Below are 15,127 nucleotides of genomic sequence, written 5' to 3' on the forward strand. Positions count from 1 at the left end.
ACCTTACTTAGGTAAGTAAGTACTAGTAATTAAGTAGTTACTAGTAGTACTATACAGTAATTAATTAGGTGGTAGAGTAGGTAGTATATATATATATATATATATATATATATATATATATATGTCAGTTGGGTTTTTATATTTCTATACTAGTAATAATTTGTTTACTGTACTACTAATTAACTTCTTAATTTTGGCCTTTAATATAATAATGGGGGCTGAAATACCTACATCAGGAGGTAAGGTTGCCTTGCTTACCCCCAATGGTTAGGACCCAATTTTCGTTTTTCTTTCATTTTATATTTTACCTTCTCATAACTATCTACAGGCAGAGAAGGGTGATACAGGTGTGGAATGTTGTGGATTAGAGCACCCACATCTTGCTCTCCTAACATATTCTTAGATTTCTTACTTATTTTATGTTTATTCCTCTTTTTTTAACCTGTGAAACTAGCAAATGGAGGTTAAAACTGGTACACGGGTTATTTCCACCGCAATGTGGGGCCTAGTTCCACAGTCACCTCCAAAACCAAGGACACATCTTATATCCCACATTATAGCTTGTACCATAGCAATCTTTTTAATTTATGCAGCATTTTTGTTGTGGTTGTTAAGGCCCGTTTATATATACACACATATATAGTTAACCAGTTTTGTCGTTGAGGTCAGAAGTTCAAGATCTGCCTGGATTACATTTTATTTTTGTGAAAAAATAAAAAATTGTACTATGCAGGATATTATGTAAGCTTTCATTTAAAAAGTTTTAGTACACCCTTACATACAGTTTATCAAAAAAATCTTTGATGTAATCAACTACTTTTACATACAAGTTAAGATATTTTGTGAATTTTATGCACATTATCTGTCCTTACGAGTGGACAAGAATCATGATAAGCCAACAGCTCATCTGTTAAAAAAAGATATCTAAGTCATACTTTATAATAAGGAGTCATCCAGGGGGCTATCTGTCCAGCTTACGTAAACAAAAACAAGAAGGAAGTAATAAACAATAAAACATTTTACATGCACTTTTCTCATAAAGATAAAAATATTTGAATAAATTGAATACTTTTCTAGGAAATATATTTACCAGTATCAGTTAACTAATTCAGGACAGTACGAAAGTTTACTGTTTGTAAAATCCAAACTAACTCTACATTAATCAGAGCTAAAAATATAATAAACTGTAAATTAAATAAGGATAAAACAGTATATTACATATACAAAAAGAAATCTGATTTAAAATTTAAGATAAATCACATTTTTAATGCAAGCCACTTCCTATGTCATTCTTTTAAATTTATTCTTATAATATGAGTGATACATAAAATGCACTGCTAATAATCAATATATATATATATATATATATATATATTGTTATATATAGTATATACATGTATATTAAACAAGTAGAAAATAAAAACCTGCTTGTCAAATCATCTGAATTACCAAGGCCTTTATAAAATGGTAAGTTGCTTGTGTTGAACTTTAGGTTAACTGAAGCAATAATTTTATATTTTGCTGTATAGATGTAAAAAATCCACACAATACTTATTTTCTAACAAAACTGCATATTATTAAAACTGTTTTAAAACCTCATTGTATTTTTTTTATTATATCTTACAGCATATTCGATGTACCTACAACACACTGGGTACAGTATCATATAAATGATTAACAAAATTAATAATTTTGATCATGGTGAATGTGGCTTAATATTTTGTAAAAACAAAAATCTACATTTAGAACTTCACTGAACACAAACCATGGAGACCTTAAATTATGACCGATACTGTTTTAAAAGCTGCTAAATATTCAACAGTCACAAAGAATTAACCAAAACAAAAAATTATATCACTCTTTGTTTTACATAAACTTGATGCCAAAAGAATATGAAAAAAACAACAACTAATATTACATTTTTTCTTACAATGGTAGGCATAAACTTTGTAATTAAAGGTCCTTAAACCATATAAAAAATAAATTGTATTTCAGACACCATCCACTTTATACAATTCAGACCCATACAAAAGGAGAGTTTAAACAGCTTGAAAAAAACATTTTTCAGGCTGGGAAGAAATCATTGCTGAAGTAGATTGAACTTTATCAAGTTTTTCACATTTCACACTACATATAAGCAAAAAAAACGGTTGCCAAACCATGGCTTTTGGCCACACATGTGAGATTCAATCAAATCCCACATGGATCAACAGGATTGGTACTAACTTGTCTACACTACATCTCACAAGCAGAATACTTCTGGAATTATCAAAAACTGTCATTGAATAAACTCCTCTACAAATGATTTCCAAAGTGTCAAATGTTCTTTCAAGATGTTTAGGTAAAAAGGATGTGTCTATGTTACTACACAATGCAAATAAAAAAAAATGGATTTCAGGTTTCAAAAATGCCATGCAGATAAATACATACCAATAATCTTATAATACTCTACACTTTTTTTTTTCCTCCTTTCAAAATTCTAATTATTATTCAACATAAAATATAAAAAATCTACAAATCATGCTGGCAACAAATAATAATGCACTTAAGAGAGAAAAAAGCTCAACCCATGTGTTTTTATATAAAAAACTAAAAAAGTAAACATTAGTAAATTTTAAAAGCATTAAATATATTATTAAGTGTTTTACAATAATGACAGATTATACTAAGGAACCTATCTCAATCAGTATATACTAAAACTTTATATCACACTCATTTTATTATTTGATAAAAAATTAGACCAAACCTTTAAGCCAAACACACAATACTGATCTGAAGCAACCGAGCTTCAATAATTCTTTTTTTTAACCTGCTTAGAATATGTGCTAAGAAATAGTTACTCACAAAATAAAGGCAACACATAAAACTACAATTACTAGATTTTGCAATATAAACATCATAGTAGTAATAGCAAGATTTAAACTATAAATATTAAGCAACAAGTGAACCACAAGACCTTTTTTTAGATCAGTTTTCTTTCCTTTCTAAACACCATAAGAAGTTGAGTACATACATAAAACAATACAAAATAAAGGCTTCTGTGAGAGAGGAAACAAGTACATGATAAACAACTGTGGGTTTTAAAACAATACCATGGCACTTATCGGTTTTATATGTATCTGATTTCCATCACTTTGGAAAACCCAAACCACAATATATGTACATTAATGTTGTATAGACACAATAGTTTTAAAACTTGAAACTCTAGCCACTGTACAAACAACAACACACTTAAATGAATAGCATATACCTTAATATTTTACAAATATTTCACTCCAAATTCAAATTGACTGAGAATGCTGTCAGCATTCACATTTACTCTATACTACTGGATGTATTATTCTCATCTATAGGTCACAGGAGGTCTACCACATAGCCTACAAGTATTGTGTAAAGCTGTGGTCATTACATAATACACTTCTGTTTAACCACCATACTGAAATACACACACACATATTACGTAGAAATGTTCCTGACTAGCTAAAATTTGCACTTGATTTTCCTCTGCAGGATGTAACTGGACTTATTACACTTAACTTCACAGTGAATCAGGTTTCTGGGATAAGATCTGAAAGTGAAGAAAATACAGTTGAAGTGATTTAAAGTTTTCATCAAATTCTGTTAGGCATACTTGTTATAATTGCTCAAATCTGTTTAAAAAAATGTAATCTAACATGAATAACTGCATTACTAAAAACAGTATCTTTACAAGGTAACGAAGCAGTACTTTAACACAAATCATTGCATTATCACAAAAAATAATTTCCTATAGTGTTTACATAGTATACTTTAGTACAGACTTTATATAAATAAAAATACTACTACAACTTTCTTTGGTTTATAAAGAACTTCCTTGGCATAAATCATTACACGGTTTAAATATATTTATGTAAACTAAGTATTCTACCCTTTCAAATTTTAATTTCAGACATTCAAAAATTAACATTTTCTGATATAATGTATTTCTGATAAATACTTACCTCCTTTCATCCAAGGGTATCTCAATCCTTGTCTGCCCTCTAAGCATTGCTAAAAAAACTTTGCTACAGCACACCAGTCTTTATACTCCCATCAGTTTTGCACCATTTCAGAACATGTTCTGATCATGTGACTACTCTCCACCAATCATATTGCACTATCTATACTGGCACGGCTAGCTCCCTCTACTATTCCAGGACAATCTTCACTTTCGAGAATTAGCAGATAGAAACCATAAACACCAGCATTTCAGTGGGGAGGTAGGTGAGAGGAGGTAAGTACCTATCCAAAATACATTTTCAGAGTAAGAAAATGTTAACTTCCATAATGATACTACCTCTTCTCACCCAAAACTAGAAAGAACAGATGTGCTAGAATATAAAAATAAAGGACACCAGTGGGGTACAGCACTACTTCTGGAACAAGTATACTCTTTGCCCAGCAACCAATATAGTAACACGATTAAGCAGAACTGAATTAACAGGCATCACTGAAGTCAATAAAGAGAATGACAGCACTGCATCAGTGTAGGAAGTGCTGGATAACTATGACATGAATCACTATGGTGTTGAAAAACATAGAAAGGCTCATGTCTATGCAGCTATTGTCCCTTATATGTATGTGTCAAGGGAAGTTACTTGGGTTACATCAGATTATGCCAAGAGCAGTCCATCTGGGAAAAACATCCAGTTGAAACGTCGTGTATAAGATATAGCAACCAACAATTGCAGTTTGCCAAGGCAAAAATATTCAAGGGAAGTACCTTGAATATGTAGGATTATGAAAGATATAAATTACTGTTACGAGTGAGATCGTGAGGATCATGATAACTAGACCCCTGTCCACATCCACATCATAATGAGCCACTGTAAGAAACAAGATGTAGCACCAAACATAGTCATAGTATGATGCCAGTAAAATAGCTAGAGAGAAAAAAGAAAAGAACATAAAGTGGCTAGGGCATAAGAACTGTGAAATGTATTTTATTAGGCCAAGTGTGGTCCACCCAGGCAAAAAACATCCAGTGAAGCACCTTGCATAACAATTTGAGAACAAGTGCAGTCTGCCTGGGCAAAAACATCTGGGGGAAGCACCTTGGACACACAGGATTAAGCCAAATGTAGTCTGCCCAGGCAAAAACATCTAGGGGAAGCACCTTGAGTTACGTCAGATTATGCCAAGGGCAGCCCATCTGGGCAAAAACATCCAGTGGAAGCACCTTGCATAAGATATAGATATCAGCAAGTGCTATCCACCCAGGCAACACCCAGGGGGATACATAGGATTATGCCAAATGCAGTCAATCTGGACAAAAAACATCCAGTGGAAGTGCCTTGAAAGAAATATATGATCAACAAATGCAGTCTACCTGGGCAAAAACATCTGAAGGAAGTGTCTTGGATCCTAAATATTATTATATAATTCATTGTTCAGTATTATAAGGATGATAACATCTAAAGCCCTCTTCTTGCTAAGTGGGTACACATGGGCTAGAAATTTTATTTTGTTTTTCAAAATCTACTCAAGAGGAAACCTCCACAGTCCACCACTCCAGCAACTGGGAACCAGAAATGATAAGGACTTCCTTGCTTCACTAGAAGAGGGGGGGATTCATGTTGGGGGAGCCAAGAGGAACAACATACTGGAGACAGTGCAATGAGTGTCTGTGACTCCCTATTTTGAAAAGCAGATAGACCCTGATTGTAGAAATCATGGATCAGTAGGGATGGGAAGAAATACCCAGCTGCTTTACTCCTGAGCTCCATGAGTGACAGTCCTGTATAAATGAAACTCGTAACTTTTATTTTTTTAAAAAAAGATACACATACCACCCGATAATCTGCCGGTAGTCTTACAGAAACACTCCATCTCAACAGTGAGTGTTATAGAATTATTCATATCTAGTGCAAATATAATATAAAGCATATCTGACCAGGCAACACCCACCACCAGGTGGGATCCTGAAATACAATATTTATCATCTAAAAATATATAGAAATAATAATATGTTTACTTACCTCAGTCAAAGGCAAACAGACGTGTGTAAAATTGCTGCAAGAGAAAGATGATATCTGCCAGAGGAAGACACAGCCAGGTCATGCAGATAATGTGCAACAAATGTATTAGGAGTTGTCCACATCCCAGCCTAAATGATCTCCTCCAAAGGCTGGCATAGGCAAGCAGCTAAAGATATAATTGGATGATGAATTGAATGCAAAGAAACATTGTGCAGACAGCAACGTTAAATGGACAAGTCAGATTATGCCAGTCGTATGGGTTGATGAACCCAACCAATGAATGCAATAGGGGACAGATCATGAGACACAGAGGGAATCCTTCGAACAAATAGATGGGAACAATAATATGAAAAGAAACAGCATGAGCCATATAATATCTCAGGGGATGAACCGGACAAAGAAGTCTATCCAGAAATGAACAGAAGACCAAACCACCTCCCCATGCAGCAGATGTCTAGGGAAGAAAGGCCCGATTAGGATAGAGGATAGCATAAAGAGGAGGAGGAAGAGGACCTAAAGGGAAATATATAACAAGGAATACATAGCATTGGGTTCAAATGCAGATGGAGTTTGGTGAAGTCGGAATAATCTATGTCCAATCATGGTAGTCAGAGGAGAAACTGGGACAGAGGTAGGGGCGTGGATGTTGCTCCAGTAAGGGCCAGAGAAGTGGGAACCATGTCTGAGCAGATCAATAAGGAGTAATGAACAGGACATGACAAGGAGTGGTCTGGATAAGGGAAAAGACCCCTGAAGAGAAGTCTGATCAGAGAGTAGGCCTGGTTTGGTCAAGATAAGTAATTGGCCACAAGATTCATAATGCCAGGAATGTGAAATGCCAAGATCGCCACGTAGTGGTCATGGGCTCAGTAAAGAAGATCCAGAGTCTGAAAACACAGAGATCTGGATTTGGTTCCCCCTTACTTGTGATATAGCTGACAAAAATGGAATAGTTGGAATGAACCATAACCACCCACCCACTCAGAAGTGGGACGAAATTTTACACAGCCTGACAAACTACAAAAAGGTCCAGGATGTTGAAAACAGAGATTACCTTCCTCAACAACCCATCAACCAGAAATCTCTTGGGAATCAAGGAAAGCTCTGCAACCCATCAAGGAAGCATTGGTAAACAGGTGAGACTCCGGACTAGGAGGAGGTATGGGAACCACAAAGCAAGGACGACCCTGATCCCTGGGGGAAGGGTAATGGGATGGTCCAAGGGATCATGGGAAAAGTTCCAATGGTTGAGAAGCATCCACTGAAGGGAAAGCATGTGAGCTCGATTCAAGGGAATGAGAGCTTCCAAGGAAGCCCACATCCCTAAAAGAGAGAGAGAGAGAACCCTCATGCAGTGAGACAAGGAAATAGTAGGGCCATTGAAACTGCCCGCTCCATATCCCTTGGCCAACGTGGTGAAAAGTGGAGTACATAGACCCCACAAGTGAAAATGACATGCAAAAGAGTGTACCACTTGACAAAACACACGGACCTGAAGAAAGACTAAATGGCAGTGCCCAGAACTGAAAGACACAACCCTCAGGGATGAACCAAAGAAAACAACATGATATTGGAGCAGTTGGAATATGAAGACAAATTGGTCATCAGATTCCTGGGAAAAACTCCCCAAAGTGAGAAGTAGGACTCCATGGTGAAGCAAAGTGGCTCCAGATAAGAGTTCAACCGGGCAGGTCTCCAATCTCCTGTCTTTTGAGGGACAATAATTAGATGGGAGTAAAATCCCAGTTAAGTGGGTACCCCATAATCGGCAGCCCCTTTGTGTAATAGGTCTTGGACAGACTAGGCAAGATGACTGGAAGAGGTACAATCCTGAGGAGGAGGGAAGGAGATCTGGGAAGTAGGATTGGGGGGGGGGACTGAAGCAGAAACCTTTAGACAGGACAAATAGAATGCACAGAACTGTTGTAAAGTGTAGCCAAAAAGTCACATAAAGAAAACATACTCAGAGAAAGTACTCATTACCAACGAACTAACAAAACCTAGAAATTTGTTGAGTCTATAAAGTACATAAACATAATAAACTTGCAAAACTATGAAATACAACCTAAAACATAAAACAATACTACCTAAAGTACAAAACTGCTAAAGAAATTCTGAAGATAAAAGAGACAAATATATACAAAGGACACAAAAGTAAAACCTACTTTGAAGAACATGAGAATAAAAAGGCACCCAGTTAACAATAACAAAATAATCCCCAATTAAATGTGACTAGTAGTAAAGAAAAAGGAACTTACAAACTAACAAACATAAACAGTGAAAGGAAGTATAAATAACAAACCAACACACTGATAAAATTGGCCGAAGTTACAATTCCCTAAACAAAAACAAAAAAAAAGTAATAACCAAACTCTAAATGCAAATTGAAACTAAAGTAACTTAGATGGTAAAAGAAATATAAATATCTAACTTACCAAATACTGAGTAGAGACCTAAAAGACCTAAATTATATCATGAATAAATTAGGTCAATCCACACAAGATCGCATAAACTCGCTAAACGTGGGAATACTTATTGGGAGTGAGTTATACATAATGAAAAACTTACCACATATCTCCTGGGAAAAAGAACAATACCTAACCCATGAGATTATATTGAGGTGTAGTAGCAGGTGTAGGGTTCCATAGAAAGAAACTTCCACTCAGTAGTTAAATCCTTTCACACAAAAAATAGTAACGAGAAAGAAAGAAATCATTGGCTAAACGTAAGACATGAACTCCCCGTGAACTATAGCCTGTACTTTCCCAGCAGACACCAATGACCCTGAGATCTGGGGAACCTCATGTCAGAACCCTTTTCGATGGTCATGGGAATTTCATCATCTGCCATATTAAATCTCAAATGCATATGAACAAATTAGAAAACAGAAATATTTCTAAAACAAATGGGTAGAAACAATGGAAATCAAACACAAAAAGTCAAAACTTGAAGTTGAAACTGATAAGTTTGTGATCAAGCACAATCAAAATTTTGTAGTCACATGGATAGCAAGTTAAAACACACATCTACACAATAAAAAGACAATTGAAAAAGTGCAGATTGTTCTAGAATAGTAGAGGGAGCTTGCTACACCAGTACATCTTAAACATTGCTAAAAATAACTTCACTACGGTGCACCAGTTTTATACCCCATCAGTTTTGTGTAATTTCAGAACATGGGCTGATCGGGTGACTGCTCTACACCATCGGGCAAACCAGGATCAGGATAACTTTGGGTGTAAAACCGTTTTGGAATTGAGTTATCTTGATTTCTTTTCCAATTTAAAAAAGTTTTAGGCAGTGACCTGTAGAGATGGAAAAAAAAATCTTAAAATGCTATTTGTATTTAATTTTAATTTGATGTGAATAATGGACAGACCAAGAAGTATGCTAACAAAATCTGCACTCAAAGCTTACAAAAAGTCAAGTAATATTACAACACTAACTATAATAATAATAATATTAACAATCCAAGCTTACCTTTTGTTTGGTTTGCAGTCTCTATTATCTGCATCAAGCATCGCCCAAACTCTTTTACAACTAGTTTTTCAAGTTCCACATATGTTAACTGTGATTCCTCTCCATCAGAAGCTTGAGCTAGCAAACAGTGGCACGTTGCTTCTATGACTTCTTGTTTCACAAAGGAGAAGGGTAATCTACACAAAACACAGTTCAAAATTAATTACTTTCCTCCTTTTTCTTACTCAGAATTTTCTAAAATTAAATGTCTGCAGATTATTTGAACAATTGCATATTAAATGATAATTAATCTTAAACTGAGCCAAGAACAATAATTTAAAAAAATACCTATAATTTTAAGCATATCAAAAAAGATGAAAAGGTATCATTAAGACTTGATTACGAATGTCTGATTCATAGTCTCTTTTATTTGCTACCTTCTTTTGTTCTCTGCTGATCAGAGAATGTTGAAGTCTTTATTACAAGGCATCTCATTACACGATGTCAAAGTGTATTTAAATAATGGAATGATTTCAATTAGTTTGAAATGTTATTTAATTAGAACTGCTATGTGACATACTGTACAACCAATTTAGATCCATTTACAACAGACATATATAAATTTGTAAACAATGTCTGACTGTCATAGTATTGAAATAAAATCTTTCAACTTGAAAAAACCTTTAATGCATAATTGAAGTTTAAAGATGATTTTCAGAACAATTTATGGATATAAAGATTTTAAAATGTTCGATATATTTTTCTTTATTTTAAAGCATAAAAACCATATAAAAGGTAAGACTTATGTTAGAGATAAATTATGCATATCAAACATTAATGCTTGGGTGGTGTTCATTTTTGTAGGTATTTCTTTATAATCTTCAGTTAGTTCAGTTAGTTTATGCTTTATTTTAAAGCATAAAAAACCATATAAAAGGTAAGACTTATGTTAGAGATAAATTATGCATATCAAACATTAATGCTTGGGTGGACTGAGTGTCTATGTTTTAACTTGTGAAGCCCCCATGGGAGTTGAATATAAAAGCTATTACTTTAGCCAAATTAATTAGGTAGGCTAAGTTCAAGTCCAAACTTGTCATTAGCCCAAGTCTGACTCAGTGAGCAGGAATTTGAATATAGAACAAGATCTGATTTTCCATTAAATTGAATTTTTGTGAACATTAAAATGCATAAGAAAAAAAAAGTACCTATAGTTAACATGAGTACAGAACCAAAACATTATTATTCAAATGAGTAAATATATACGAATAAACTTAAGCTGATTGGTAATAAACCTTCCACTTTTCCAAACCTCTCAGTGTGATGCTTATTCTTCTCATGTATTAAAAACTGCATATTCATAGTATTTTGAAAAATACTATTTATAAAAAATATGAGAAGAGACTACCTACATCTCCAAAATAATCCATTACACAATAAATATTAAAAAGTTAGTTAACATAAGTATTGTTAACTGTTTTAATAACAGAGGTCTAAAAAACAGAAATCATAGTATTAAAAATAATAGGGTAAATTGGTAAAAAGTTATTATTTTATTCCATTTTTAGTTGATTTGGCTAGTTATAACTCAATTGTATTGTTTCTGATCACAATAGCTCTCTCTATCTTACATCCTGGCTTAATAAGGTAAACAAATTAAAGTCTTCTCGGAAAATGTATTGTTGTGTTTGTTTTACATGTGTTTTACAATTAATCAGTTACAGTAAATATCATTTTCCACAATATGCTAACAAGTAATTGTTCAGTCATCATGCAGGTCTCACCAAATTTCTGACCCTTGCCTTATCAACTTGAAGAAAGATTTTAATGTGAAATTCCTCTGAACACAAACAATGTAATAAAAAAGTAATAAGTTCTGGGATTTTGTAAGCAGCAGCAAAGATAAAAACATTCAATTATTACATACAATAATTAAAAACCTAGTAAAACACATAGATTAAAGAGTGTAAAAAATAAATTGCTTCACTAAAATGACACATTTTCTGTACAGATTCATCTCAAAACATTGGTTGAAACTGAGTTGAAAACATTATTTTAAGTTATTCTCTACACCACATTATAGCATGAGATAAATCTAGAACAAAAAATTTGCACCAGAAAACAATTACACAGAATTTCAGACAATTAAAACATTGATCAGTATACAAAAACTGAAAGTCATCATATTTTCTAAACAACATACTTCAAAATCTGTTGCTTATAGTATATCAATTAATCAATTTTTTCCTTAATTATTATCATTTAAACTATTTGTTTGGTACAAAATAATTACAAACCACTAACAACATCTACCACTGGAATATTTTAGTAATAGCTAAATATCCAAACTTTTATTTAAGCATTAACTTGACTGGATTTGAATCAAAGACAACATTATGTCATGCTGTTCAATAAAAGCTTTTTCCTTTTTTTTCCCTTTAAGACAAAAATAAAGTGTTGAACATAAAATTCTTGCTGATAAAAATCTTGTTCACGTTTACTGAATACATTGGCATAGAATAAAAGTAAAGAAATATTCACCTAAACTTTAATGGGAAGTTCATTAATGGTAAAATAATAAAAGAAGCATAAAATACTGCATAAAATAAAATTGCAGAACTATTTACCAAAGATTTAACAGGAATTTTATTTACTGTAATATAATGAATGAAGCCCAGAACTTAACACTTTTGTTGCTGGTAGAAATCACTTGTGAGCATAACTGACCGTACACAATGTTTGGCATGAGGTGGTATTAACTTATATTTTTTAGCTTTTCAAAGAGACTTAAAAATATTACTATAAAACAGAGCATCAAGAAAATATCATACTAGAAGATACATAATGATAAATTAAATAACCTTGAAAGTAAACCTAAAAAGCCAGAATTAAAGTTTTATCTATAGATAACTAATGAAGCACATAGGATTTAATGAATTTATTCCCCTCGGACTTTATACCAGATTTAAATGTTCTTACCAGCAAAATACATAGAGAGAAGTTACACAGCCCATTCCTTTAAAGGAATACTTACTTACAGATATGAAACAAATGTTATTACTTCTACATACTTAATAATCACTGTCCCAATCATTAAGAAATTTCATTTTCTTTTTTTGTCTTAAAATCACTCAAATGTTAGGATGACACCTAGCTTGTTCCAAAGGAATTAACCTTCTCATCAGTGAGCAGGTCAAAGTGCAGATCACAACTTTTTAAAGAGTTACATTCAAAATTTAATTAAACTATTTTATCATCATGATATATGAATGAATTTGGTATCAAAATGTAGTTAATATAATCAAATTTTCATATTATATAAGCTTTAAGTTCCTTAATCTCCCCTAGTATGAAAATTGTGATATTTGCTCTCAATTTATTTACCAACCATCCAAGAAGTATGGAATTCAACATAAATTACTCATTATAATAAGTATATTATAATGAATAATATAAGTATATTATATTACTCATTATAATATACTTATTACTCAGACAAAGCATGATTTTTATAGCCTTCAATTTTATTTGTTTATGGAGTCATAAACTATAAAATCAGACCCATTTGCCATGCCCACCTGTAACATTCTCTCTCTTTCACAACTTGCCAATAATTCTCTCCGACGTTTAATATAGTATTTATGTCCGACAGAAAGTTGAACTTTTAATCTAATGAAGTATAATATTATGTTGTTTCTGTACACAGAATTGTCTATTTCATTTTCAGTTAAAATTTTATTCCCATAGGAAATACATCGATGAACTTATTTGAATGTTTAACAGCTCTTATCTCATAATTATGTGCTTTTTATGTGTTATTATTCTGTGTTCTTAGGTGTATTATTTAATTAAATAAAATATTATTTAATGCAGTAGTACCATTAGTGTAAAATCACTTTCTTACATCAATTTTTTACTAAAATATTAACTCTGGTGGTTAACATGGCATCTTTTGTTTTCACTAAGTGGGTAACAAGATATTTTTTATAACAAAGGCAGTTTTAACTATTTTTCATTGTATTTGCTCTAGCACTATACTTACAAATTGAAAGATCAAATAAAAGAGGAATTGAGTTTCTGTGTTATAGATAATTTTTCAATAATTCTATAAAAACTGATGTACTTTGAGGATGAATTTGTAAACATTTTGCATGAGCAAGATGACTTGCAGTATGACACGGGAGAATTTTGTACAACCAACTTTCATCCATTAAACAAATACATACAGTGAGATTAATATATATATATATATATATATAACACATAGACTATAAAAGCTTGAAAAAAACCTTTCTCCTGAGGCTGATATAGGTGGCCTTATTGGTAAATCTTGTAACTGAGAGGAGATTTTGGTTTTGGCCACTGCTTGCTGCTGAACACGGAATTCTGCAGCATCAGCCAAGTGCATCAATGTTTTTCGTTCTGAACTGTCTTCAAAATTCTTGCATCCCACACATTTACACAGGTTGGTGCATAGTATTTTAGCCTGTAATAATAACAACTTGTATCACTGTCTTTAAAATAACATTTAATCTTTAATATTGAGTAGTTTGCAAAGAAACATTCACTTGTCCATCTCTTTACTTAATACTTCAATTAACCATAAAAAAATTTGTATGTTTAAGTAACTATAAAGCAAGTTCCATATTCATAGTACATTCTATTTTGTACATATGACCCAGAGCCGAGTTTTAATTATTTGGACTGTTCTAAACAAGATTTATTTGTGTTCACCATAATAAAATTTTCTTTGCAGTATTTTCAAAATATAAAAGCTGGTTTAAAACCAGCAATATATTTGACTCTAAAAAACATGAAAAATTTAGACTAAAAGTGTACTGATAAAATTACCATATATGTACATTAAATTTTTTTACACCTGGTAATGCTCTTAAAAGGTTTCAATACTGTGGGCCAAATATCACAGACCTGTGATGGTTTTATTGTCTTGAAATTTTTACATGTTCTACAGTAATTCCTGTACACTGAATCCAAATATGATGTCCATATTTCTTCATCACGTACAGATTTTTCACAAAATGTCATATGTACTTTTACATACATAAATAATTTTCAATGAAATAAGGTCTCATTTTGTTATGCTTAAATGGTGAGAACTACTGGCTATAGATTTCCCATTGAATAGTTCAGACGAGCAGCAAATAACATTGATAGATGCCAAATCTGGTGAGAAGTGACGTGGAGCATATTTTGATCTTCAACAGATAACCCCAAATAGGATATAGGAATCAACTTCCAAAGCCCCCTGATAATATAATGGGTGATATATCCCGGGACACCACAGGATCCCAAAGAATAAAAAGCTGGTTCCTAGGGACTCTGAACAGTCCCGTACAAGCCACAGAACATCAAAGTGCTCTGACTGGACATAACAAATGATCTGGGTCAGATTGATTGTAAAGATGAGAAATGCCTGGTAAATTAATAGGAGAAAAGGATTTATTCCCATCTCCAGCAGTGAGTGTGTTTGGTAGAAAGGATCCTGTCTGGATAGAGCAAAAAATAGATGGAAGGATAGAGAGTCTGCTGAACAGGGATGGCAAATAAATAAGAACAGCTGCATCTGTAAGCTAACAACAATACAAATATACCTCGAGGGAAAGGTAATACAAAGAAAAGGAACCCATAGGTTTGAAGGGATAAAGGGATAA

The 15,127-nt window shown here is 32.9% G+C and overlaps 1 protein-coding gene and 1 long non-coding RNA gene across 3 annotated transcripts in view; one reads left to right on the top strand and one right to left on the bottom strand.

Annotated features, from left to right (window-relative positions):
* Positions 1–6,432, top strand: part of LOC111085498 — a 25,083-nt gene extending 18,651 nt beyond the window's left edge. Inside the window, exons 2-3 of the long non-coding RNA XR_002610336.1 lie at positions 4,050–4,056; positions 6,419–6,432. This is a non-coding gene — a long non-coding RNA (uncharacterized LOC111085498). The remainder of the gene's footprint in view (positions 1–4,049; positions 4,057–6,418) is intronic.
* Positions 1,587–15,127, bottom strand: part of LOC106458044 (protein lin-54 homolog) — an 81,457-nt gene continuing 67,916 nt past the window's right edge. For both annotated transcript variants that reach the window (XM_022384312.1, XM_013917501.2), the window contains exons 11-13: positions 13,745–13,941; positions 9,477–9,652; positions 1,587–3,568 (exon numbers count right to left, since the gene is read on the bottom strand). In XM_022384312.1, the coding sequence (XP_022240020.1) occupies positions 3,549–3,568; positions 9,477–9,652; positions 13,745–13,941 (393 nt within the window). In that variant the 3' untranslated portion in view covers positions 1,587–3,548. The remainder of the gene's footprint in view (positions 3,569–9,476; positions 9,653–13,744; positions 13,942–15,127) is intronic.

This window comes from Limulus polyphemus, unplaced genomic scaffold (assembly GCF_000517525.1).
Source record: "Limulus polyphemus unplaced genomic scaffold, Limulus_polyphemus-2.1.2 Scaffold20, whole genome shotgun sequence".
Classification (NCBI taxonomy): domain Eukaryota; kingdom Metazoa; phylum Arthropoda; class Merostomata; order Xiphosura; family Limulidae; genus Limulus; species Limulus polyphemus.